Genomic DNA, 23,648 nt, shown 5'->3' on the forward strand with positions numbered 1-23,648 from the left:
TGGTTTATCAAAGCCATAATATTGTTCTTAGCGTTGCTAGGGCTCTAGTCTTTACAGTCAACCCCATTCAGAACAAACCATCATAAAACGAACAACCCCAACGGCCCTAGACCTTCCGAACGAGATGTCCTTATTTTCCAAGTTTCGAGTAACATAAAACCCCCGAACAAAGATACGGCAAAGAAGAAAGCCCGGCAGCCATATGTCAAGAACAATATCAAGCGGCGTCAATGGGTCCACTTCCATATTGTTGTATGCACGTCAATGCGAATTTATCTAAGATTGTTTTCTTCATATGAATCGAATCGGGGTTTTCATGTAGATTGAATGCGGTGAGAGAGTATTGTTTGGGTTGGTTCCAATGCAAGTCATTCTTATTCGGGTAACTATATCTAGTGGTATCCAATGCATGGGTTCCTTAGTATTGTCCTCTTGTTTTGGATTCACTTTGAATGATATCAATGATGGGAACATTGTACCCATTGCCTTCTCCTCTGGAAGAGTATTCTATGAGGAAGACCACAGAGACGAAGCACATAAAACTCCCTCAACCCTCCAATCTCGATACTCTTTCCATCAACAACCATCTACTCTCCAATCCACTTTCCTACTACTATACTTTTCAAGCTCACGCTTAATCAAACCAACAATCTATCAAAATGGCCGCTAAGAACTCTGGTGTCCGCAAGGGTGAGTCTCATCCCCTCCACTCCCTGGGTCTGGATTACAAGTATAACGATTTGATAAATTATGCTAATATATTTGTGATGTTATAGCTTCCCCCGGCGGTGGCTGCATTCTCATGAAGGTCTCGCCCGGCGGTGGTTGCAACGTTATGAAGGCTTCTCCTGGTGGTGGGTGCAGTGTTATGCGTCAGGGTTAGTTTCCCCCTTCCTTTCCTTTCTTTTCTATTTCATATTCGATATGAGATGGAGATGAAGACGGAGATGCTAATATGTGCTGTGATAGCTTCTCCCGGCGGTGGCTGTGAAGTCATGTAAACGCACCTACTCTCAATATTACCGAGTGGACGACGACAAGTATATCGCAATCCGACCCATCTCGACTAGTAGTTGATCTACTATGCGCCGATGTCGTTCGTCATGCCATGTTGCGATGGTTTTGTTTCGTTTTTGTTTCGTGTTGGTTTCTTTTTATATATGTGAAGGGGGAGGTGTTTGAGGATTGTGAAGTTGTACATTGTTTTGGGCTTTCACTTCAATGGAAATGAATTGATTTGGGTATCGATAGTATCTAAAGTAGAGGAAAGTAGATCGTGTGTTTTTGTAGAGGGAGAGATTTGAGCGTATGCAACATCATTTCACGGATAATCGTACATCACCTGGGAGCAATTGTTAGCTATGACTCAAAGAGATATGTTGCGTATGCCACTTAACTGGCGCTATCTTCAAAGTCTAATATGGCACAAAAGATTCCATGTAAATTGCATCTGGTTAGAAGAAATTCAACTTCCGTCTCGAGCTGCTATCCTTCGGCGGTTCTGTATTTCCCTCTCCCTCAGCAGGAATCACTGGTTCCTTTAGCGCATCCACGTCCTGGCGCTGCTCTTGCTCAGCTGATTTCACAGAGGCTTTCTGATGCCACAGCGAGTCCTCATCTTCAATTTCCCTCAGCACCTCCTCCCACTCCCTCTCCTTCGCCGCATCCCCCGTCCCCAACAACTTCTCCACATCAACCTGTTCCCCCCTCTTCACCTTCTCAATAACCTCCCGCAACAACTCAATCTTTGCATCCGTCGACCGCGTATACGCCGCATAATCCTTCTTCAACATCATCATCCGGATAGCCTGCGATCCGATCAGAATGAAGATGATGATGTAGAAACTGGCCGGGTTCCATTCTTTGGATTCGGGAGTGTCGCTTTTACCGCCGCCGCGGGCGATGCGCCGGATGAAGGGCGGAATCATGGCGGTCCAGACGGAGGTTTGGGCTATGCGCGGCATGGATTCGGAGGTGTAGGTTGATCGGAGGCGGGTTTGCATCTGTGCTGTTGGGCGGGCGACGAGCCCGGTGCGGAGGACCGGGGCATGACTGAGGCGGAGGGATCGGACGGGGAGTTTCGTGAATTGCGTATTGAGAGCCATGATCGATTTATGTTGTGTTCTGGAAATGAATCTTTTCGATGAATTCATATCAAAACCGCCGCATCGATCGGAGCATCGGAGACTACCTCCCCGGTCCCGATTGGGTATAGCGCATATTGTTACCGCGACAACGACGTTTGTGTCTCGTCTTGGCGGCGGAGGGAGTTGTCTTGCAGTGATGGACCCGTGATTGATTACATCCACTTCGACTTCTGCCTTATTATATTCGATGCGAATGGCCATACGACCCGTCTGAACCCTTATATACTATATTAATTCAATGGCGGTAACAACATTCCCCTCCGATTCCTCCATGGAATCGGTGAAGCTCGCCGTCCGGTCAACTGCGACCTGCTCGAATGCCACAGTACTCTCTCTGCAGGGTCTGTTCCGGGGTGGATCGAAAGCGTCAGAGACAGAAGGCAATCTTACATCGAGACGGGCGGGCCGGAGTACGAAAGAATCAACAACGAGTGCGACTCGCGGCAGAGCGACATCCCGGGCGACGTCGAAAACAACAACATTGAATGTGGAGGCGCGGTTATCATCTCACGAGCGGCTCGTGCTTGCTACTGAGGTGTTTAATACTACGTTAAAGACTCTCTCCGATGCAGTTAAGCTGTCCTCCTCGAAACGCCAGAACGACCCCCGGTCCTCCTCGACACCCCTTCAACTCGCTTCGCCAAATAACGCGGGACGATCGCCGAAGAAGTCGAAATTATCGAAATACACACAACTCGACACTGCTGCAGTGGATCAGGGCCTGCTTTCAGTAGCAGAATGTGCGAGGTCAGCACTGTCATGTTTGCGGTCGCTGAAAACCGAACAGGGGCAAGATGAGCAGGGGTTGAATATGCAGCTTGAACAGGGAGCTTGTGTGCTTGCAGGAAGGTACTTGTCGCTGGGTCTGAATGATTTGGCGTACAAGGAGCTGCGGGCTTTGAAGAGAAGGATACAGTCTTACCTGGATAGTGTGAGCTCGAAGAAGACCACGGGCAGTTCGAGAAAAACAACTGCTCAGGAGGAAGAGGGGAAAGAGCGGATGTCTGATCTCCTTACGTTTACGAGTATTGCGAATGCGAAATCGGTGCTTGGGCTGCTTGTTACGTTTCAGTCGAATGCGCTGCGATTACTTGCCTCTGAGAAACGACCGGCTACGACGCAGAAGGTTTGTTTGTCGCTGCAATTGTCTGACCAGAGTAGTCCGGCTTCGGTGATCATGGCTGCGGTGGAATCTGGGAGTCTTACCAAGGACAAAGCTGCGCTTCAGTTACAATTGCTATCGAGCACCGTTCTCTCCATGGCCTCCGGATCTCAAACCGATGACTCTACGAAGGACCGTTTACGACCGATAACGACGCTGACCCTCCAGCTGCTGTCTATGGAGATGCGAAGTATGGGATGGAAACTGTCCGGTCACATCTGCGAGGAAGGGAAAGAGCTCTGGGACCCGTTATCACGCTACCTCGCAAGTTTCGCCCATCACAATAAAGGAATCGAGAAGTCCGAGTTCGCTGTTTTATATAAAACCATTGTTCGACTCCAATCCGCCATCGCGAAGCCGGAACGGAAATTGTCTACCACGCAAGTCCATTCCGTGGCACGAATTGCGACTATTCTGGGCCAGCTTGCTCAGGATGCAGACTGTGTGGAGGAGGCTTTGCAACTGTTTACAGAGGCCGTTAAACCCCTTTTGGATGGACAGTGTCTGTCCCTGGCTACGGTGCGCTGCAAGATCGCGTCGCTTCATTTTCAGCGCATCAAGTCTTCAAAATCCTCCCACGGTGAAATCGCAAATGCTGTGTCCGAAGCCTCAGCAGCGCTGGCTTTGCAACTGAAGGGTAGCGCCGGCGACTTGGACGAACTTTTGGTGGAGGCAGCGAAGCTAAAGAAGATTTCGATGGCATGGCTAGGAGACGCAGTCACCAAGGACAAGAGCAAGAGTGTGGCAGACGACATTCCGGATCGGATACGCGAATATCTCTACGGCTTTCTACGCTTCCTGCGCCGTTACGTTGGACGCCAACCCACCGAAGACAGCGAGCAGAAGGAGCATGAAACATTCGAAAAGCGAGTCACCGCATGCAAGAATATCATCCTGGCAGCTATCGATTCGGCAATTGCCATGGGTAAACTGTCGGTTATGTCGCAGAGTCCACCATGGGACGAAATGCTTTCAATTCTGGTGGACTGTCAACGCCTCTTGATGACCATCGGTGTCGCCTCGAAGAACTCGGACTCGGACAGCGGAATGGGGCTTGTGAAGTTGTCGAATCTCTTCTGGTCTCGATATATAAAGGAGAAGGAGTGTGGGAAGGACTACCGTTCGCTGGTGCCGCTTTTGAAGCACTCAACAAGTCTGCTTTCTGGATGCTCGGCTTCGCAGCGGAATACCGGGTTTGCGGCCCTCAAGTATGAGAGACTTGCGCACCTCTATATGGATGGCAATATGGGAGCCGAATCCGACAAGGCCTTTTGTCAGTCAATTAGCGAACACATTGACGCTGGAGCTCTGGATCAAGTTGCTGTTGATGCTGCCGGAAACTATCCGCATCGCGCTTGCCAGGACCCGAAGAGCGGTGGTTTCATGCTTGGTCGTGCTATTTCCGGATATGTAAGGATGAAACTGCGTAACAGGACCTCGGAATCGGCCGAAGTGTTCGACAATCAGCAATTGGGCCTGGAGCAACGGGGACTTGTGCTGGAATGGCAGATGGGCCTTCTTACTGAGCTGCATGCGCATGCTTACAGTGACGAGATCTTCCGCTCCACATTCAGCTCTGTTGCCTCTAGGCTTCTCGATATCTACACACGCCAGTCCTACCCTATTCGCCGCATGCGTGCTATGCTATGCACTATGCGATTTTTACTCGAGCGTCCGAGCGCTTTGGAATCGGAGGTACTCGAAAATATTGTGGACGAGTGTGTGGAATTCAGCGAGCACGGATCCCTTGGCAACGATTATAAACTGGCTGTTTATGCAACTCACATTCGGAATGCTCTACAGCTCACTGTTCGACTACACCAAGGCAATCTGCAACCTTTCGAGCTCAATCAGATTATTTCGTCGTGGACCTCCATGGTGGCAGATTGCCATGATTGGCAATCACTTGGGTCGTGTATCGTCGATGTCGATTACTGGATTCTTCAACTCAAGGCTATTGTTGATTATACCGAGATTCATGGATTGTGGAAAGTGCAGCTTTCGGCACTCGAGTTGGTCTTGCGCGTCACCGAACTGCAAGAATCTGGCGACTTTTCCGAAGCGATCATCGTTCTTTCGCGGCTGGTGCTGCAGTACTGTCGACTTGGTCACTGCAAGAAGGCCAGTGGTTTGCTCGTTCGCGCGGACCAATGTCTTCGTAGCAACGAGGTCTCTTGTCTGGCAACTCTGTCGTACAAGCTGGCTCGAGGGGAGTATCTTCTCGAGACCGGCGAGATTGAGAAGGCTGCTGGTATTCTCGCGACGGCCAGGACGCTCTACGAGAAGAATCAGAAACAGCAGGACTTGAACAACTGCTCTGTTCTGTCAAAAATTGCTTGGGAGCGCTTGGTTGCAGATGCGGCGTTCATTAACTCCCGACTTTCCTTTGCTCAGGGATCTATCACTCACGCACTATTTTTCGCTAAGCTCTCCGTGAGATTGAACTGCCGGATCTGGGCCAAGGTTGAGAAGCTTGCTCAACGGAAGCAGGGCAAATCCTTGCAAGCAAGCAGCAGTACCGAGATCGATAGTGTTGTGGAAGGCGTGGCGAAGCTCGACGTCTCGCAAGCGATTTCGACGGAACCGGCTGTCAGCTATTTCCAGGGCGCACCCTTTTGGCCTCACGTCGGCTCTCACCATACCTCCTTGCTTAACCTGGCGAGTCTGTCAGCGCACTACGGTCTTTTCCAAGATGCGGTCTACTACGGAGAACAGGCGCTCAAGGTCAACAAAACGCTCAATGCTAATGTCCGCTTAGTCGCCTCTCAGACACAGCTTGGATCACATTGGATCTACGGTGGACGTGTATCGGAGGGACAGCAGCTTCTGGAATCTGCTGCCACGTTGGCGAGGCAGCTAGACAGCAGTATCGAGCTTGTTTCGCTGCAGATGGGTCTTGCTTCGCTTCATCGCGCAATGGGCCAGTATCGTGAGGAGCATCGCGCGCTTCTTGAGGCTGACAAAATTATGTCCCAGGTCATTCTTTCTGAGGCGGAGACTTCGCCGACAGCTGTTGCGGATTTGGAGGATAAGATGGATAAATTGCTGATTCGAAGCGCTACTGGTACACGGAGGACGAGACAGCCGGCAACAACGGCCGCGACACGGAGCACTCGTGCTGTGTCTTCGTCTGCACGAACTACTTCTCGGAAGACCTCAAATCCCACCGCGGAGTCATCTGCTGTCGAGTCGAAGTCTCTTCTGCAACTGCGAACCGACCTCCTTAGGCACCAAGCTGACTGCTCGCGAGCACTGCGCGACTTTGATAACGCGACGAACCTGCTTAGCGACGCACGACAGTATGCTTTTTCCCGGGATAGCCAGATCTCCCTGCACATCGGGGAAAGCGAACACCTTCTCGCCGATGCGATTCGCCATTTCGCCACGCACGCCGTATACTGTGTGCTCCCCGAGTCCACCATCTCCCTACCATCTCTGGAGTCCCCGAAAAAGAATGCCGAGGAGCCATCTGCGCCTTCATCAAAGCCACTTACAGTACGAAAGACACGAGCACCTGCCCGGGGAACGCGCTCCAAGACCCCGAAGGCTAGCGAGGACTTTGCGGATATGTTGTCCAAGGCGGGAGAGTGTCTTAACAATATCTTCGGTACTGTTACGGCCCTTGGATCCACGCTTGATAGTCATGCGGCTTCGAGATTGATGAGTCGGATTTCTATGTTGTCGCAGACTACGGCACCTGGTTGTTCGACACCGTGGTCTCAGGCGCCGGCTAATGTTAATGGTAAGCCCCCTTAATTCAGCCGGGTTATTGAATGATACTGACAAGCACAGAAATCGGTCGTATTGGCGCTTTCAACCGCGAGCGTGTGGCGATTAATCTCGACAAGCACCTGGCAGACGTCAATGACCCGCTGCTTTGGCCATCGACGTCGCTGTCATCGCCCGTGGACCTCGAACATGATCTCTGCTTGAACTTTACGAAAGACTACGTCGACATCCTGCCCGACAGCTGGAACGTCCTTTCTCTGTCGCTGAGCGCGGATTGCACGGAATTCGTTGTTTCGCGTCTGCGCAAGGGCCAAACGCCATTCCTGTTACGCCTTCCGCTGAAGAGAGGAAACTCGGACGAGGATGACGAAGAGCAGTTTACCTTCGAAGATGGGCGGGAAGAGATGCAGGAGCTTATCAAACTGGCCAACGAGAGTGCGCATGCCGCCAAGGCTCAGGTGGATAAGCAGATGAAGAAGCAGTGGTGGAAGAACCGCGAGGCGCTTGACCGGCGGATGGAAAATCTGCTGCAGAATATTGAGAATGTCTGGTTTGGTGGATTCCGCGGTATTTTCTCGCCCGTAGCAAGGGAGGGTGATGCTTTGTCGCGGTTTGCGAACTCGTTCCATAATATTCTCGACAAGCATCTTCCATCGCGGCAGAAGGGTGGAAGGTCGACGACGGGTCCGAAGTTGACGCTTCATCGTAACGTGCTTGAGTTGTTCACTGGGATCAAGGATTTGGAGGAGCAGGAGGACCCGGAGGAGACCTTGATGGATCTTCTATATTTTGTGGTCGATATTCTGCAGTTCCAAGGAGAGCGCAATGCCTACGACGAGATCGACTTTGATATGATGGTCGTGGAGACGCTTGATTCGCTGAGAGGGTACCACGACACTGTGCGGAACGAGATGGTCAACCCGCAGACTAGCCACACTGTTCTGGTCCTCGACAAGGCTCTCCATCTGTTCCCGTGGGAGTCGCTTCCTTGTCTGAAGGGATCACCAGTTTGCCGTGTGCCGTCGTTGGAGTGTCTGCGCGACCGCGTTATCCGATTCCGAAGCGAGCAAGGCGACAAGAGCTCTCGACTGACTATTGACCGCAAAAACGGTACCTACATCCTCAACCCAACAGGCGACCTACAGACAACGCAGGCAACCTTTGAAACCGACCTCAGTCGCATGGACCACTGGAACGGAATCGTCAACCGCCAACCATCCGAAGACGAATTCCGTGAGGCCCTCGAAAGTAAGAGCCTATTCCTCTACTTCGGTCACGGCAGCGGAGCACAATACATCCGCGGCCGCACTATCAAGCGCCTCGACCGCTGCGCAGTCGCCTTCCTAATGGGTTGCAGCAGCGGTACCCTGACCGAAGCAGGCGAGTACGAGCCGTACGGCACACCCATGAACTACCTACAAGCGGGTAGTCCGGCACTCGTCGCGACGCTCTGGGACGTAACCGACAAGGACATTGATCGGTTTGCGCAGGCTACGTTTGAGAAATGGGGTCTTATTGGTGGTCAGGGGGAGGGTGATTCGAAGGGCAAGGGACGGGCTCGGTCTCGGTCTCGGTCTCCGCAGTCTGATGCGGTGGCTTTGGATGAGGCTGTTTGTCAGTCGAGGGAGGCGTGTGTTTTGAGATATTTGAATGGAGCTGCGCCGGTCATTTATGGGGTTCCTTCTGTGTTTTTGGAGTGATTTTTTTTTTGTTTGTATGTATGGTGTTATCAGGGTTGGCATTAGCATTGTGGGATCGGTACATGCATGGCGAGAATTGTATTTTTGCATATTTGGAGAAGCTGCGAATGTAGTTCTTTTCTTCATAAAGCATCCCTGTCATCGTACTCTCTCCGCAGCCGGAAAATATTACTCAATCGAGTTATCTTAAATAACCGCTGCCCCTCATGGCTTCCCCTCATCCGTCATTATTTATTTCCCTTCCACCACCCTCAATTGCACCACACCAGCACTCAATCCACATATAATTGATAACGTGAAAATGTCCGTCACAACCAAGGCAACAATCGCCTCCTTTGGGGGCAAACTCCTCAAGCTCAGCCATGCCGCTACCTCCACCAAATGCGAAATGAACTTCAACCTCTTCCTCCCCCCACAAGCCCAGTCGTCGCAGAAAGTCCCGCTCCTGATTTACCTGTCTGGCTTGACCTGCACGGCCGACAATTGCTCGGAGAAGGGCTTCTTCCAGCATGGCGCTAGTAAGCATGGGATTGCGGTGCTGTATCCGGATACGAGTCCTCGTGCGTTTCCTCCCTTACCCCTTAGCCACCATGGTCCTCGGTTTGGCTCGAAGTCAACGAAATCAGACACTAATATGAATGGCGATGCTAGGCGGATTGAACATCGAAGGCGAGAACGACGCGTACGACTTCGGTACAGGGGCCGGCTTCTACGTCGACGCTACCAAGGCGCCCTACAACAATGGCTACAACATGTACACCTACGTCACCGAGGAACTGCCCAAGACTGTGTTTGCGGCGTTCCCGCAGCTTGATGATGGGCGGGTTAGCATTACGGGACATAGTATGGGAGGACATGGGGCTCTTACTTTGGTACGCTTTTCTTCCCCCCTCCTTCATTCTCTATTGAGTGGAATTTGGAGGGAATGGATGAGGATAAGGTGCTAACTTGGGGGAATAGTTTTTGCGCAACCCCGGCAAATACAAATCCGTCTCCGCGTTCGCGCCCATTTCGAACCCGATTAACTGCCCCTGGGGCCAGAAGGCGTTCAACGGGTACTTCGGCGACGACCAACAGGCCAAGTGGAAGGAGCACGATGCCACTGAGCTTGTTAAGAAGTGGTCTGGTCCGTTGAATGCACTGATTGATGTCGTATGTCCCCCTCACCTACCGTCCCCCAACTAAACGCCATATTCTAGTACGGTGGTAATGGTGAGTGCTAATGAACGAAGGGAACCGGCGACAACTTCTACAAACAAGGCCAACTGCTCCCCGAGAACTTCCAAAAGGCCGTCTCCGAGGCTGGCATTCAGGGCGTGAATGTGCGGTACCAGCCTGACTACGATCACAGTTATTATACCATGGCTTCGTTTGCGGATGATCATGTTGATCATGCGGCTAAGTTTTTGTTTGCTTAGTGGGTGACTTCTTTTCTTTTCTTTTGTGTGTATTCTATGATGATGCAGGGAAAGCAAGCAAAATTTAGCGAAAATGATAGAATGATTCTGATGTTGGTTAAGTGGTCCTAGGCTTTAGTCGTGGTCAGATACAAGGTAGTTCGAATAATAATGATCTATGATGTTCATTTGTTACTCTAATGCAGCCACCTAACTCACATGTGAGCCGTCAGCATCCCAGCGCATGCGTCGTTTTAACCAGAACGACCCAATCGTTCCACTACTCGAATCAAGAGCCATTGTGAGTCGCAAGGCCGTTTCTACCTAGGTCTTACTTGGCTAAAGTCTACAAAGAGAACAAGACATTAAGAAACCGTAAATTTTTATTTTTGGCGGTTGAGAATGTAACTATCATGCTCTTCGTTTCAATCCACTCGAAACAAGGAACACAACCCGCCTTCAGACAGCCTGCTACAACCACATCATCTACAGACGCAGCAAACAAACCATCCTCGAACGTAGCCTTGTCCCAACAACCCAAACCAAAACACCACCGGTAGATTTTGATTCAGAAAACCGTTTAAGCGACCAGGGTGCTGGCGGTGGCGGACTCGTATCTCCAGGTGGGGGGGAGGACACCGACGGTCTTGTAGTAGCGGGACAGACGGTGGATACGGGACTCGATGAGAATCAGGCGGAACTTGGAGTCCTTGTCCTTGCGGTTGCGCTCGAGGTGCTTGCGGACGGAGACAGCCTGGTTTCGTTAGCGATTTTTTTTTTCCCGGGTGGGGGGATTTAAAAAAAAATAAAAAAAAAAGGGAATTTTACCTTCTTGATCAAGAAGTAGAGGTCCTCGGGAAGCTCGGGGGCGAGGCCTGTTATATCACTCTGTCAGCCTTGACCAAGCAGAGGCAATGGAGACCGGCATTTCTGCGCAGTTCCTTTCGAATGGGTAGAATTGAGGATTGATCGAGAGCGCGGTTGGTTGTTCAGGTTCTGGAGATATTTCAATCCAGACCATAACCATACCACGGTGTCTCGTCACATCACTCTCTTCATCCCATCGAGATAATTGTAAGTGGCGGAAGTGTATTCGTACCGTTCGACTTCAAGATACGGAGGATCTTGTTACCTATTCGATTGTTAGCCCCGTTCCCCATTTCCTCATCCCGTATAATGCAAACATACCAGTAACAACCTTGACCTGAGCAACACCGTGCGAGTCACGGAGGACAACACCAATCTGCGAAGGAGTAGCACCCTTCTTAGCGAGCTTGCAGATCTGGTCGACGACCTGGTCGGGGGTGGTCTTGAGCCAGGCCGGGGGGGTGCGAGAGTAGGGGATGGCGGAGGAAGCAATGCCCTTTCCCTTGCTGTGAAGACGACCCATTTTGTTTTTTTGGTTTTGGTGGTGACGGTGGTTTGTCGACGGTTGTTGGCTGCGTTGAGGAAGATGGAAAAGTTCGCGATGGATTTTTTTGGCGACGAGCGGAGAGTGGAGTGTGGGTCACGTGAGAGTTCGCTTAGTTTGTGGTATTTAAGCCGCGCGGATGATTTTTTTTCTTCCCCCGTTGATGTCGGGAAAATTTTTCGCATCTTGCGACGATTGCTGAGCTTTCATGATGAGCTCTTGCTCTGTTTCTGTTACTACGACTGACTAACAGGTAGACACATGCGCAGCTTTAGTCAAGGTCAGTTCTTTTCATCCTCGCGAAACCCACTACTATGATGATACACACCTTACTTTTATTTTTCTGGTACCTCTTATGTCAGGAGTGCATCCTAGCGATGTTCCTCCGGTGATCTAAATGGACTTCTGATCTTCTCCTTTTCGCTCATATCGCTACAATATGCTTTTTATGACAGTTTTGCTGATTTCGTAAAGTTTGATTAGGCTTTCGATTCTTGTCGGTGTTTATCGGTTCGGGTTTTGATTCCCTGGCTGCTGGATAGTTTGGTAGTCAATGAAATGGAAATCGTCTGTGCCTGGTTCTGTCTTTGTCGACGTGTGTTCTAGAAGGCGGCCTTGTGTTATCAGGCCTCAATAGCGCAACGCAGTCATGCATGAAGTTCTAGTAGCAATACCCCTGCTACTTAGTCATAACGTCTGTCCTCAAAGGCACCTGCATAATTCAGAATGCTAGCAGGCTGTACGACCTCAACGCGCGGGTGATCACCCTGCCCGCTACCTGGGGGATTGCCCGGTAGATCCTTAGGGATGGCCCGCGGTGCGCTAAGGCACTCAGGACAAGGGATAGGGAGTTGTGGCTGCGAAATGCGCACAGATTCTTTGTCCCTATCGTTGAAGGAGTGCACATGACCCAGGAGCCCTGCGCATGTATAGCAATAATGGGTGATGTGATTGTAGTAAGGTCAACTCGATACAGCAGGGCAATGTATGTATGCTCATTCTGATTGAGTCGGGCGATCCCGGGTTACCTCAAGGTAACACGACGTCGAAAGCTGCAGTGCCCGGAGGTGACCCGGATGCCATCCGGCGAAATGCCTGAACATGCAGTTTAGTCAGGCTATCCTGGGAGTCAAGAGTCTGCGTCGTCAGTGGCGTTGTATGGCATAGCATTTGCACGATGCTACAAAGAATCACACCGCTACGCAGTACTTGTACACAGTAGATACCATCGTAATTAGCGCCAGAGTACCGCGAATCAAGCAATGGCAGAAACGTGATTACTTTGAAGGTAGATTTGCTTATTTCCCTTTTCTTTAACGCGCTCTTCGTATTGCCAGCGGTATCAACAGAGGAAAGGACGTCATGAGAGAAAGACAAATGAACTCGCATAGTTACTCTGGCCTCAACTCAATTCCTTCTCTCTACCCTGGAAAGTCCCAACGAGACAACACCATTAGCCAGAATCCGCGTATGCAGCGGCAAATAAATAGCATATCATTATATTGAGTCACCTAATCGGATGACTCGGCTAGATCCGCGCCAATCAGCCTATACAAATCGCCTCTTCATATTGTTTTAGGCAAATGGCCTAGCTGTGATGAGTCGAAATGGCCTCTGTGTGGTCAATGCTCCCGTGTCGCAGCAAAGGCAATCGGAAACGGCGATTGGATCGGGGCCGGACAGCTGAATATCCAGTCGGAAGGGAGAAAGGCGTTGATGCACGCTGACAGGCTGCGGCGCCGTGATGGGTCGGGTGCTGTCACGGGACTTAGTGACCAGTCACCTGTCATATCGGGACTTCCGTGGATTGCTAAGCACGGGGTTTTTTTATAGCTGTTATTTGTATACGGAGTACGCCGTTGAGTTGAGAGTACGGGTGGTAGATAGATAATATCGACTGGAGGAGTCGAATTGATTCGCGTCAGTATCGCGATACCGCACATCGCATGTATAGATTATTTCTCTCTCTCTACTGTAGACTGCCAGTAGCATAGTCGGTTACCAACCAAGAAAATGGTCTGTAGTGGTTGGTTAGGTTCAGTGATCATCAATTCTCCGAACTGACATTCAATGCGTCGCATCGAGTAGGTGTTGGATATATTACAGGGTGGCACTGGTAGTTTCAAAATGCGGGGCCATTTTTGGTGGGATCCATAGGAGCTTGGTATGTGCCAGTGCCTGATTTTGCAGACCCATTATATATATTTACCGTGTCATATCATATAATTGCAGTTAGATGGCATAGCTTTCGAGCACAAATCCAACGGCGATCCCTAAGTGTAAAATACGGGTAAACAGCGGCACGACCCATACGCCCATTTGAATCTAGATTCACCATTTTCTGTACTGCGATGGCAATGGTTCTACAAAAGCAGTATCATGCAATATTATACACTATTGCTGCCAGTATAAAGAAGTAGACGATATCGAGTTGAACATTTTCAAATAATGGCCAAACCTTAATCCAACAGTCTCTTTGATCTCTGAACCCTAATTTCATGGGCTTGGAGGTGATTTCGTGGCGCAAAAAGATGCAGACAAGATCAGCGCTAAGATGGTGACAGCGTAATGCAGAAAAAGAAATAACCTTTAGTGATTGATGCTAAATGTGCGTAGGTACCGTAAAGTACCCCGTGCTGTCTGGTAACTCCAACTTTCCCAGACTTCTTCAGTGGCACTACTAACGGATTTTGATATCGCATGTATCATATCGCTTTTCGGAGTCAGACCGTGACAGCTTCCTTCCTCCACACTGACCAGTGCTATTAGCGCGTCTGGCGTCTGCTCAACGTTCGATCCTCGTAATACAGTATTACACGTTCTTTCATGCAGGAGCCAATAAGCAGTCCTTGTGGGGCGTAGGTGATGGCCCCTGCGTGGTTTGTACGAGTATATCCTAACAAAGCTTCAGATTGGCCACTCTCGTGTCTGCTTTTTATCTCCTTTTAACATTCGTCCTGATATATATTCTTATTCTGTCCTCACTTCTTAGAACTTGGTCCTTTTCCGGTATTCAACTCGGTTCCAATTGCATTTGCATCTGCTCGTGAGCTCATCTGTCCAGTCTCATGCCACAATAACATACAGACACCATGACTATCGAGACTCAAATCCTCGACCCCAGCGCGGAGGGAATTCAAATTTCGAACTACACTGGTATATGCCAGTATCCCTTCTTACAGCAGAACCTCTTTCCCGAAACTGGTGGATGTATGCCTTGACCCCGTCCAACTTATACTACCCAGAACTACGCTAACAGAAACGCTACAGACATCAGCGGACGGTATTGTGCGGTTGTCCCGAATCCAGGTGGATACGAAAACTGCTGCGTCCCATGCCCGGTGGCTAATTGGAAATATGGAGACGGTACGTTTTCCCTACCAGTTTATCATTTCAGCAGCTGACCAGTGTAAAGACTTGATGAAGAAGACGGAGATTCCAAGTTACATTAGTGCGGTCATTTTTCCTTTCGTTGTTCTTCTACTGTTGTCATATGCGGTCCTTCCGGCGAAATACTCGCATCGGCATTACTTGAGTGTTTCTTTTACCATTGGGATTTGTTGCATGCATGTAAGTCCGCTTGACATCGACCTTCTCCGTCATTGACTAACAGCGTTAGATCGCTTTCATTATACCGCTAGGCGCGAAACCGGATCAATGCTACAATGAAATCACACCAAAAGGAATGCATGATGACCTCTCGTGTGCTTTTACCGGCGCCCTCCTCCTCTTCGGAGGCTTAATGGTCGTCGTATGGAGTACGTCTTTATTTCCCTTTTCACTGGATCACTCTAACGTAATAGGTTTCATCCGCGCCATCGCCTTCCACCTGCAGGTTTGTTGGGAACAAGTCCTCGGCACAAAGTTCATGTGGGGAGCCCTAATCTGCGGCTGGGGCATCCCAGCCATCGGTACAACCATCATGCTCATCTTCACCGGCGTTTCCTTCCGCTTCGGCCCCATCTGCCACATCAACATCGAAAACAGCATCTACGACTACTGGATCCCCTGTCTGATCTTCGCCGGCGCAGCGCTATTCCTCCAGTTATCAACCATGGCCTACTGCATCCGCATATACCTCAAAACGCTCTTCAGCAGGGAACCCAGCCACGCGGCCGACGGGCTCCCGTCCTACGCGGCGAGCGTCCGCTCCATCAACGCTCGCCAGGCATACCGCCGGATAAGCAAGGTCTTCCGTCTGCAATGGCGCGGCGTGGCATTCGTATTCATTATCATCGCGAACGCCCTCCTCTACTCCATCGTTTTCATCAACCTCGACGCAGCCACAAAACTAACCCCGCAAGTCGTCCAAAAGGCCTTCCCCTGGCTGCTCTGCCTCAGCTTCACAAAAGCAGACAAAGAATACTGCAAGCAATACGCCGTCAACATTGGTCCCGACAGAGACACCCTCCTCGCCGTCCTCACGTTCCTCTCCATGGTCGGCCTCTGGAACGTCGCACTCTTCGCCCGTCCATCCATGTTCACGGGCTGGCTCATCCTGTTCAGAAACGCCTTCAGCAATCGCAAAGAATACGTCTCCGCAGACGCTAGAACCCTCCTCCCTACCTCCCCTGAACCTCGCGGCTTCGAAATGCTCCATAAAAGCACCACCAACTCCAAAGCCCCCGAAGCTGCAATCAGCATCGGCATCGCCCGCTCCTCAACCCCCGATAAACCCGATATTGATACCAAAACTCCCCAAAGCCCACTCTCCCCTCAGAGCCCATCTTCTTACGACTGGGAGTCAGACAAGGAGTACATCAAGAGACCGCCCGTGAGCTTCTCGAGACCACATGTCGCTTCTCCGCCGAGGATCACCTCGCCGCCACCCAGAATACGGTCTCCGACGAGAGCTTCGGGGATGATTTCGCCTACGGGACTGGGGTGGGATCCGAGGGATACGTTTGCGGCGCCGAGTCGGACGAGTCCGCGCGAGGGTTCCGGGTCTGGGTCTGGGTCTGGGACTGGGGCGAGAGGGTTTGAGGGAGTATGATTATGAGTACTTTTCCATCTTATTTTGCTTCTTATTTCTTGGTTTCGTTCGATTCTTACACTCGTTTTGGTCTGTTTACCACTATACCTTTTAAATCGTTGGTTCATGTCTCTTTGTTGTTTAACACATACACTTACACATACATACCTTTTTGATGGATTGATTGTATGTTACATGATTTGTTTGGATTCGGTATACCCTGTTGTCTTGTTCTGTTTTGGCTTGTTTCGTTTCATAAAGTGGCACGTTGGTTGATATATCATATTAGAGGATGTTGGATTTGGATACGGATAACGGTGGGGAAGGAGGCAGGCATCCGAGTATATAAAGTACGTTTTGGAGTAGTTAATATGAATCAAGATACGGAAAACGAAAAGGTACTGCTTCGCGACATTTCATAACGTACTTGTAGTCCCGTGTGGAGCTCATCAGATAAGATATCCCCCAACTCAAATTCGGAACTCACTACTCCAGCAGGTTGGGCAAGATTTGAAAGCAGTCATGTAAAACATATCCAAAGAATACCATGCAGATTAAGCGACTGATTGAGAGCTGTTCACATAAAATCCATCTGCTATGATACATCACCAGCCAACCTCACTCCAGATAAAGTAGACAAAATAAACCAAGTCTCGACGACGATTTTCTGACCTAGCACTGAAATAGCGAACAGACAAAGGGGAATAAAGATCGATGGAAATTTAGAAACACAAGGCAGATAACATGTGGAAATATGACTGGCAACTGTTTTACCAAGCTTCGACGTCGAAGTTTTCCTATGTACCGTTAGTATATGAAGCGCAAGTTTGCCAAATGTAGGTGGCTTACCTCGGAAAAGTAGGTTGTCACGACTGTCCGGTCCGAGAACTTTCTTCCGGCAAGTGCCTTCAGCGCATTTGTTGTCGATTCCACCGTGTCGAACTTGACGAAGATCTTGCCTACTCCGGCAGATTGCCTGCTGCCACCAGAGGGACGGGGGATCTTCAAGCCAAGAATCTGACCGTATTTCGAGCACTCTTCTTGCACATCGTCGCAGATTTCTACTTTGTTAGTATGATCTCGGAGAGTAAGATTGTGGGGGAAAGACATACCTTCATAATCATCATTGTCCATCAGTTCCTCCGGAGTCACCATGTTCAACAACTGTAGAACACGACTGGTCTCCAAGTCCTGAGAAGTAGTCTTGGCGAACATCGACATCGCGTTGACGCCCATGTCAAGGCCAGAAGCCTGTGTGATTCCAATACTAGCCCGCACAACCTTCAGATGCCTGTCACCAAGTTCCATGCCGTTCAGTCCCTCCACGGCGATACCGGTTGCCGAAGGATCCGCGTATTCGCAAAATGCAATTCCCTGTCTAATTAGCAATGGAATGACAATGCATGTGACGCGCACTCACCCTAGATTCCTCCGTCGAACCGTCCTTAACCAACACAAACGACTTGAGCTCGCCAAAAGACTTGAGCAGCATCGTAACTGGCTCCTCAGGAATGTAATGTGGGATGTTCGATACACAGATCTTGTTAGGCGAGTCTGGAACCTCGTTCAATAACACTCCCTCCTGATATTCCTGTTCCGCACCACCAGGGACAATGTAGTCCTTGGGCCGTCGTACTTCCAACCCGGCAGGCGCGCCGTTGGCCCCAGCCTCAGGTGCATGTTCATCCATCACAATTCCGTCGAATGCGAGCGCAACAGTGGCATCGTTTGGTGTCTTGAACTCCAACAAAGCGAATGTGTGGTCTCCAGAAACTTGGGCAGAGATACAAGGATCCACACTTTGGATGACATTAAGACCGTTAAGCTGAACGTTGAAGAACGCGAGCAAACTCTCTCCGGTGGCACTGGGTGGCAAGTTGTACGCAAATAGCCGCTTGGCCTGCCGAGAGTTGGAAGCTTTGAGAGTCGTGTTTTCCGCCTGTTCGCCGCCGGGTTGTTGGTTCATGAAAGCCTGGAGACGACTGGGGTCCATCGGCTGCTGTCGAGGTGCTCCAGGAAGAGGGAACATTCCTGCATGTATTAGTTAACTTAGTTGATACACCACAACCGGGGAAAGGACCTACCTGAAATCTTCGCCTGCTCCGCAGTAACATTCTCATAACCCGGAGGCTTGATATCCCATTGTGTCAGACGGCGCTTCCGAGTCAAGACCGAAGCGACATCCGTCAAGTCAGGTGTAACCTCCCTCTTCCTGGGCGGAGGCGACGCAGTCCTCCTCCGATCTCTCCTATCTCCGCGCTCACGCTCGAAGTCGCGGTCACGCTCGCGGTCGCGGTCTCCCCGGTCTCCCCGATCTCCTCTATCCCGTCGGGATCTACCACCGTCAAACAAGTCTCGGTCTCTGTCGCGTCGGGAGGGTCTGTCATCGTAATCTCTGCGTCGGCGCTCGCCGCGGTCTCGGTCCCATTCGCGGTCATCTCTGCGGCTGGAGTAGCGATCCTCCCTTTCTCTGGCACGGTAGTCGCGGCTTGACGAGTATGTATCGGCCTCATATTCGCGTCTGGATCCTCTTGAGCTGTGGTGAGGAGACCTCGATCGTCGGCGTTCGCCTCTGTCTCCGCCGCGTTCGCGACGCTCGTCGCGCTAAAGCTTGTTAGTTGCTTTGAATAGTTGAATTAGCTGAAGGGACTAAACTCACGTAGTAATCTCTAGAGCGACCGGAGTCTGCGGTGGTCGATGGTTAAATATGCACCAAAGAACAACGACAGGGAATGGGACTCACCTCTAGACGAATAGGCGTCGCCGTTCATTTTGAGCTCCAAGCAAGCTTCTTTGCGTTCCTCCCAGTGTAACAAAAGCAGTTGCAGAAGGAAAATTAAGCTGAAATTAAAGTAGCAGCACCCGACCGACTTTGAGGCTAAACCAAGAAATGGCAAGAATGAAAAGAACGGAGTCTGGGCGAAGAGGACAGCGACAGGTGCAGGGCGGCTGGACGAAAACTTGCAGGTCTCGACGATCGGCCGGCGTCTAGATCGAAGCGGTTAGCGCGCGTCTGTCTGTGGAGGCCTCACCGCCTGAAAAAGGTGGCAGAATAGCCTCCTATCAAGGTTATCTGGACTGCTCTTCTTCAATTGTCAACTAGATAAGGCACCATGACTGTTGGTGCTTTTTCAGAATGGCGCAAGCTTCCAGTGAGCCTGAGTGAGCTGTGCATTAACACGACCCTTCGATGTGGTCAATCGTTCCGGTATGTCCTATCGCATCGCATCGCAGCGTAGCGCATTCTAATTTGCATCTGGCTAGATGGCATAATGTCCCCAATAGCGACGAATGGCGATGTGTGCTTCACGGAAAGCTCCTATCCTTGAAACAAGACCCTACCTATCTCTATTATAGAACCTATCGCCCCCCGAAATCAGACACCAACGACAACGACGATACAACAACCCTCAACTTAATCAAACACTACTTCAACCTCACCGCGAACTTAACAGATTTCTACGCTCAATGGTCCTCACAAGACCCGAATTTCAAAAAGAAAGCTCCTCAATTCACGGGGATTCGCATCCTCCGCCAAGACGCCTGGGAAGCGCTCATCTCCTTCATCTGCAGCAGCAATAATAACATTTCGCGCATTTCGCAAATGGTCGAGAAGCTTTGCATACACTATGGGTCATTTATCGGGACAGTTGACGATCGCGCATACCATGACTTCCCAACTCCCGAGGCATTGACGGGTGCCGAGGTTGAGGGTCGTTTGCGCGGGTTGGGATTCGGATACCGCGCCAAGTATATTTACCAGACGGCGGTTATTGTCGCGAAGGAGCGAGAGAAGGGCTGGTTGGATGGGTTGTGTAACCCGGAGTCACCAGCCTTTGGGGTTGAGCCTGGATTCGGAGGCGATATGAAACCGGAAGGAAGAGATGGCTATCGAGAGGCGCATGAGAAGCTACTGGAGCTGCAAGGTGTCGGGCCAAAGGTCGCCGACTGTGTCTCATTAATGGGACTGGGGTGGGGAGAGTCTGTGCCTGTGGACACACATGGTAGGTTCTCATCCTTCGTTCTTATTTGCGCATTCAACTAAAATGGACATTATAGTATGGCAAATCGCCCAACGAGACTACAAGTTCGGCAAAGGCGCACACAAGACTCTTAATAAAGCCACGTACGATGCTGTCGGCAACCACTTCCGCAAACTCTGGGGCAAAGAAGCCGGTTGGGCACATAGTGTCCTGTTCACGGCTGATCTGAGGACATTCTCTGATCGACTCGCCTCGTCTAAGAAATCCAAGTTGGACGTCGATGTCAACGTGAAGGAGGAGAAAGATGACGATGTGGAAGTAGAGGCCAAAGTTACGACTGCTGTTGCGCTCAAGAGGTCTGCTAGTGACGAAGGCGATGGCGATGAGAAGAAGGTCAAGGCCGAAGACGATAAAGAAACAAAGGAGGAACTGAATGGCATCGTCAATGCTTCGCAAACGACAACAACGAGGAGGATGTCGAAGCGGCTTCGGAGCCGCTAATCTGATAATACTATCGATATCACCGGTGTCAAAATCACGGAAACAGTATGACCACGTCATTCAGTCTTAGGATTTTACACAACTTTATCCATACGTAAGAAGCAAAATCTTAACCTGAAATCTTCCGGCAGTTCGGCCATTTGCCTAATAATGTCAACCGCGATATTTCTCAGTGACTTGTCCGCGAACTCTGAGGGATGGTATACTATCTGCCCTCTCAACTTCGACAAGATCAAAGACACCGTATCTGATAGTAAATGTCGGTAAGCTCTACACCCTTCCTTCCAAAAGGCAGTAACAATCCAAGTGTCCTGATAGATTTATTCTGAGGTTTATTCTATGCACTCCAGCTGCTCGCAATGGTTCGCAGGATGGGTCTGGAATATGAAGATACAAAGCATAAACAGTGGCCTTTATCTTCAAGTTAACATCGATCAATTAGATTCAAGGATGCCTACGCAGGAAGGCAAGCCAGATTGCATTATTGTGTTCCTTGGTGACTAACTTGCGAATCAGCAGGAAGAACCCAAACACCTCAATGTTCCCAATGCCTACCCGCCCATGGCCAACAATTGCCTTAGAAATGGGCTACTCAGAAACGCATGATGCGCTCATGAACGATGCGGACCTCTTACTTGAAGGTACAAGGGGAAACATAGCGCTTGCCATCAATGTCAAGATAGAACCTCTAGGCCCCGATTCTAAACAGACCCAAAAGGGCTATGTTGAACTTCACAAGTTTGATGCGGGCACTAGGAAGTGAGAAAGGATTGGAGAAAGACAAGTAACCTTCCCCGTCATTTTTCCTCTATCTCTTGTTAGTAACATGTTCTCGGTATCTATACCCGCTGCCGTCAGATCATTCCAGGCAATGTATCAAGTTTAGCTGAGGCGATATTATGCAAGAGCAATCGCATCTCTCCACCACTACCACCCCGGAATCAACTCCATTATACCTAGATGACTTGAGGGATGCTCTAGACCTTGGTATTGAATTTCACATGACCGACAAGCGCCTCGCTTAAAACACAGAGAGCTGTGACGGCCTTGGGGAAAGTCGACGGTGATGTTCACAATGGATGCTACTGGTATCATATCTTTGCTTATATCTTGCATGGCATCCTTTTGACATGTCGTCAAGAAGTTTCTTATCTTAGATATTGATACTTCCAGTTTATTGCTATTTCTCAATCTCTATTGGCCTTCGAAGGCAAATATACCCATCGTTAAGATGGTACAACGAGCCGTACGAAGAAGTAATATTATCCAGAGAAGCTCTACGGCTGTGTGGGCTTTAGAAATTCCCACGTCCATCCACACTCGTTGTTCTTTCTGGTTGTTGAAATGGGTCAAACAGCTGGAGAAAAGAGAAGCAGGAGTGATGTTTGTCAGCTCTGACTCTTTCTTCGCCTCACTCTCATCTCTTCCAATATGTGTATGCAACTGAAAGTGGCGTATACGCACTGCCATGGCAATACCCTGGCCGCCGGCGAAGGACTCTAGGTCAGTAACAAGCGGGAAACAGCTACACTGTTTATTTCATGTGCCTCAAGCAACTAAAAATGTCAAAAGGCGATGCCAATGTTCTGGCCTATGGAACTTGTGGCAGGATCAAAATAGTTCCCATCGTCAAAGTTGACCCCTTGAGGTGTTTTTGGGGATAAAATCTCCCAACCCGAGATATGTAGAGCTATGGCGATACACTCGGCCTAAGGGCAATATAAGGATGATTAGTCGCAAGGCATCATTCTCTCAGATTACTGTACTAATACGATCCCCAGACGTTATACCCACAACCCAGTGACGCGAGATGATGAACGTTACGCTCGATGTTGTATGTTTAACAAGCCTTGCCCAGAGCAAATAAACCAGGAACCAGAACATTTATCCTTTTCGATAGTCTGCAAGCAGTATCTTGGCCGGAAGAGGAGGCTACTATTTCCCTCAGGCTTCCTTTACAAATATGGCGAAATGCATTCCAGATACCCTGCCTGCAATAATTCGCCCATCTTCCTTACTCTACGTACAACGTACGAGATACGAGGTAAACAACAAGCAGGGATAGTGGGCTCTTATTCCGGTGCTAATATATCCATCTTCTTTGAATTCCGGTATATAGCTTCATTCTTCACACTCGCTGCGCGAGGACGTTCGGGAAACCTTCCATTCGCGCTCACGCGATGGACTCTGCCTTTTCGCGTAACTTGAAATTGGTATCTATGCTACTTGGCCTCACAAAGTTCTTCTTCTTGTTATTATCCAAGAATCCAAACCTGAATCACTCAACCACCGAACCAGTAGTATCACGATCCAATTTATGCAACACAGCCCTACCAGACAAACGCAAACAAAAATGCCCATGCGGGGACTACAACAGGGAAAAGAGGGGAATATGCATAAATGTAACCTTATGATGCCAATCATACCGTTCAAAGAGAACCGAGGTCCATGTTCATGTCGTACAGAACTGTGAGGTGTATGCATCACCCTGTCCCAAAGGGGAAATGTCTCAGTGATCCGGCAGGTGTGCCGAGGATAGGTCTGCCAGTGGTTAGATCATTGCTTGCTTTAGAGCGGAGGGATGGATTGAGGGGTTTCTTTCGCAGATGGTTTTTGTGGGATTTACTCCGGAGTGTTTAAATATTC

At 49.9% G+C, this 23,648-nt stretch overlaps 8 protein-coding genes across 8 annotated transcripts; 5 read left to right on the forward strand and 3 right to left on the reverse strand.

Annotated features, from left to right (window-relative positions):
- Positions 1 to 1,454: 1,454 nt before the first annotated feature.
- Positions 1,455 to 2,105, reverse strand: ACHE_60909A (DUF5321 domain-containing protein; the record flags this gene model as incomplete). The annotated part of the gene is made up of 1 exon (XM_043282135.1): positions 1,455 to 2,105. The coding sequence occupies one exon, from the start codon at positions 2,103 to 2,105 to the stop codon at positions 1,455 to 1,457; it is 651 nt and encodes a 216-aa protein (XP_043139545.1).
- A 280-nt stretch (positions 2,106 to 2,385) lies between these two features.
- On the forward strand, positions 2,386 to 8,738 carry ACHE_60910S (C50 family peptidase; the record flags this gene model as incomplete). The annotated part of the gene is made up of 2 exons (XM_043282136.1): positions 2,386 to 7,051; positions 7,102 to 8,738. The coding sequence occupies 2 exons, from the start codon at positions 2,386 to 2,388 to the stop codon at positions 8,736 to 8,738; spliced, it is 6,303 nt and encodes a 2,100-aa protein (XP_043139546.1).
- Positions 8,739 to 9,039: 301 nt separating this feature from the next.
- ACHE_60911S (S-formylglutathione hydrolase) lies at positions 9,040 to 10,274 on the forward strand (the record flags this gene model as incomplete). Its single annotated transcript, XM_043282137.1, has 5 exons — positions 9,040 to 9,298; positions 9,390 to 9,610; positions 9,699 to 9,890; positions 9,971 to 10,155; positions 10,259 to 10,274. 5 exons carry the CDS (start codon positions 9,040 to 9,042, stop codon positions 10,272 to 10,274), a joined length of 873 nt encoding a protein of 290 aa, XP_043139547.1.
- A 441-nt stretch (positions 10,275 to 10,715) lies between these two features.
- RPS13 (40S ribosomal protein uS15) lies at positions 10,716 to 11,525 on the reverse strand (the record flags this gene model as incomplete). Its single annotated transcript, XM_043282138.1, has 4 exons — positions 10,716 to 10,889; positions 10,964 to 11,010; positions 11,235 to 11,267; positions 11,324 to 11,525. 4 exons carry the CDS (start codon positions 11,523 to 11,525, stop codon positions 10,716 to 10,718), a joined length of 456 nt encoding a protein of 151 aa, XP_043139548.1.
- Positions 11,526 to 14,638: 3,113 nt separating this feature from the next.
- Positions 14,639 to 16,539, forward strand: gprM (the record flags this gene model as incomplete). The annotated part of the gene is made up of 5 exons (XM_043282139.1): positions 14,639 to 14,756; positions 14,817 to 14,912; positions 14,962 to 15,116; positions 15,166 to 15,304; positions 15,350 to 16,539. 5 exons carry the CDS (start codon positions 14,639 to 14,641, stop codon positions 16,537 to 16,539), a joined length of 1,698 nt encoding a protein of 565 aa, XP_043139549.1.
- Positions 16,540 to 17,288: 749 nt separating this feature from the next.
- On the reverse strand, positions 17,289 to 19,289 carry ACHE_60914A (splicing factor u2af large subunit; the record flags this gene model as incomplete). The annotated part of the gene is made up of 7 exons (XM_043282140.1): positions 17,289 to 17,315; positions 17,368 to 17,579; positions 17,631 to 17,892; positions 17,939 to 18,549; positions 18,603 to 19,122; positions 19,178 to 19,203; positions 19,262 to 19,289. The coding sequence occupies 7 exons, from the start codon at positions 19,287 to 19,289 to the stop codon at positions 17,289 to 17,291; spliced, it is 1,686 nt and encodes a 561-aa protein (XP_043139550.1).
- Positions 19,290 to 19,631: 342 nt separating this feature from the next.
- On the forward strand, positions 19,632 to 21,002 carry OGG1 (8-oxoguanine glycosylase OGG1; the record flags this gene model as incomplete). The annotated part of the gene is made up of 3 exons (XM_043282142.1): positions 19,632 to 19,726; positions 19,783 to 20,522; positions 20,578 to 21,002. The coding sequence occupies 3 exons, from the start codon at positions 19,632 to 19,634 to the stop codon at positions 21,000 to 21,002; spliced, it is 1,260 nt and encodes a 419-aa protein (XP_043139551.1).
- A 538-nt stretch (positions 21,003 to 21,540) lies between these two features.
- Positions 21,541 to 21,765, forward strand: ACHE_60916S (uncharacterized protein; the record flags this gene model as incomplete). Its single annotated transcript, XM_043282143.1, has 1 exon — positions 21,541 to 21,765. The coding sequence occupies one exon, from the start codon at positions 21,541 to 21,543 to the stop codon at positions 21,763 to 21,765; it is 225 nt and encodes a 74-aa protein (XP_043139552.1).
- Positions 21,766 to 23,648: the final 1,883 nt, after the last annotated feature.

Source organism: Aspergillus chevalieri, chromosome 6 (genome assembly GCF_016861735.1).
Source record: "Aspergillus chevalieri M1 DNA, chromosome 6, nearly complete sequence".
NCBI classification, from domain to species: Eukaryota; Fungi; Ascomycota; class Eurotiomycetes; order Eurotiales; family Aspergillaceae; genus Aspergillus; species Aspergillus chevalieri.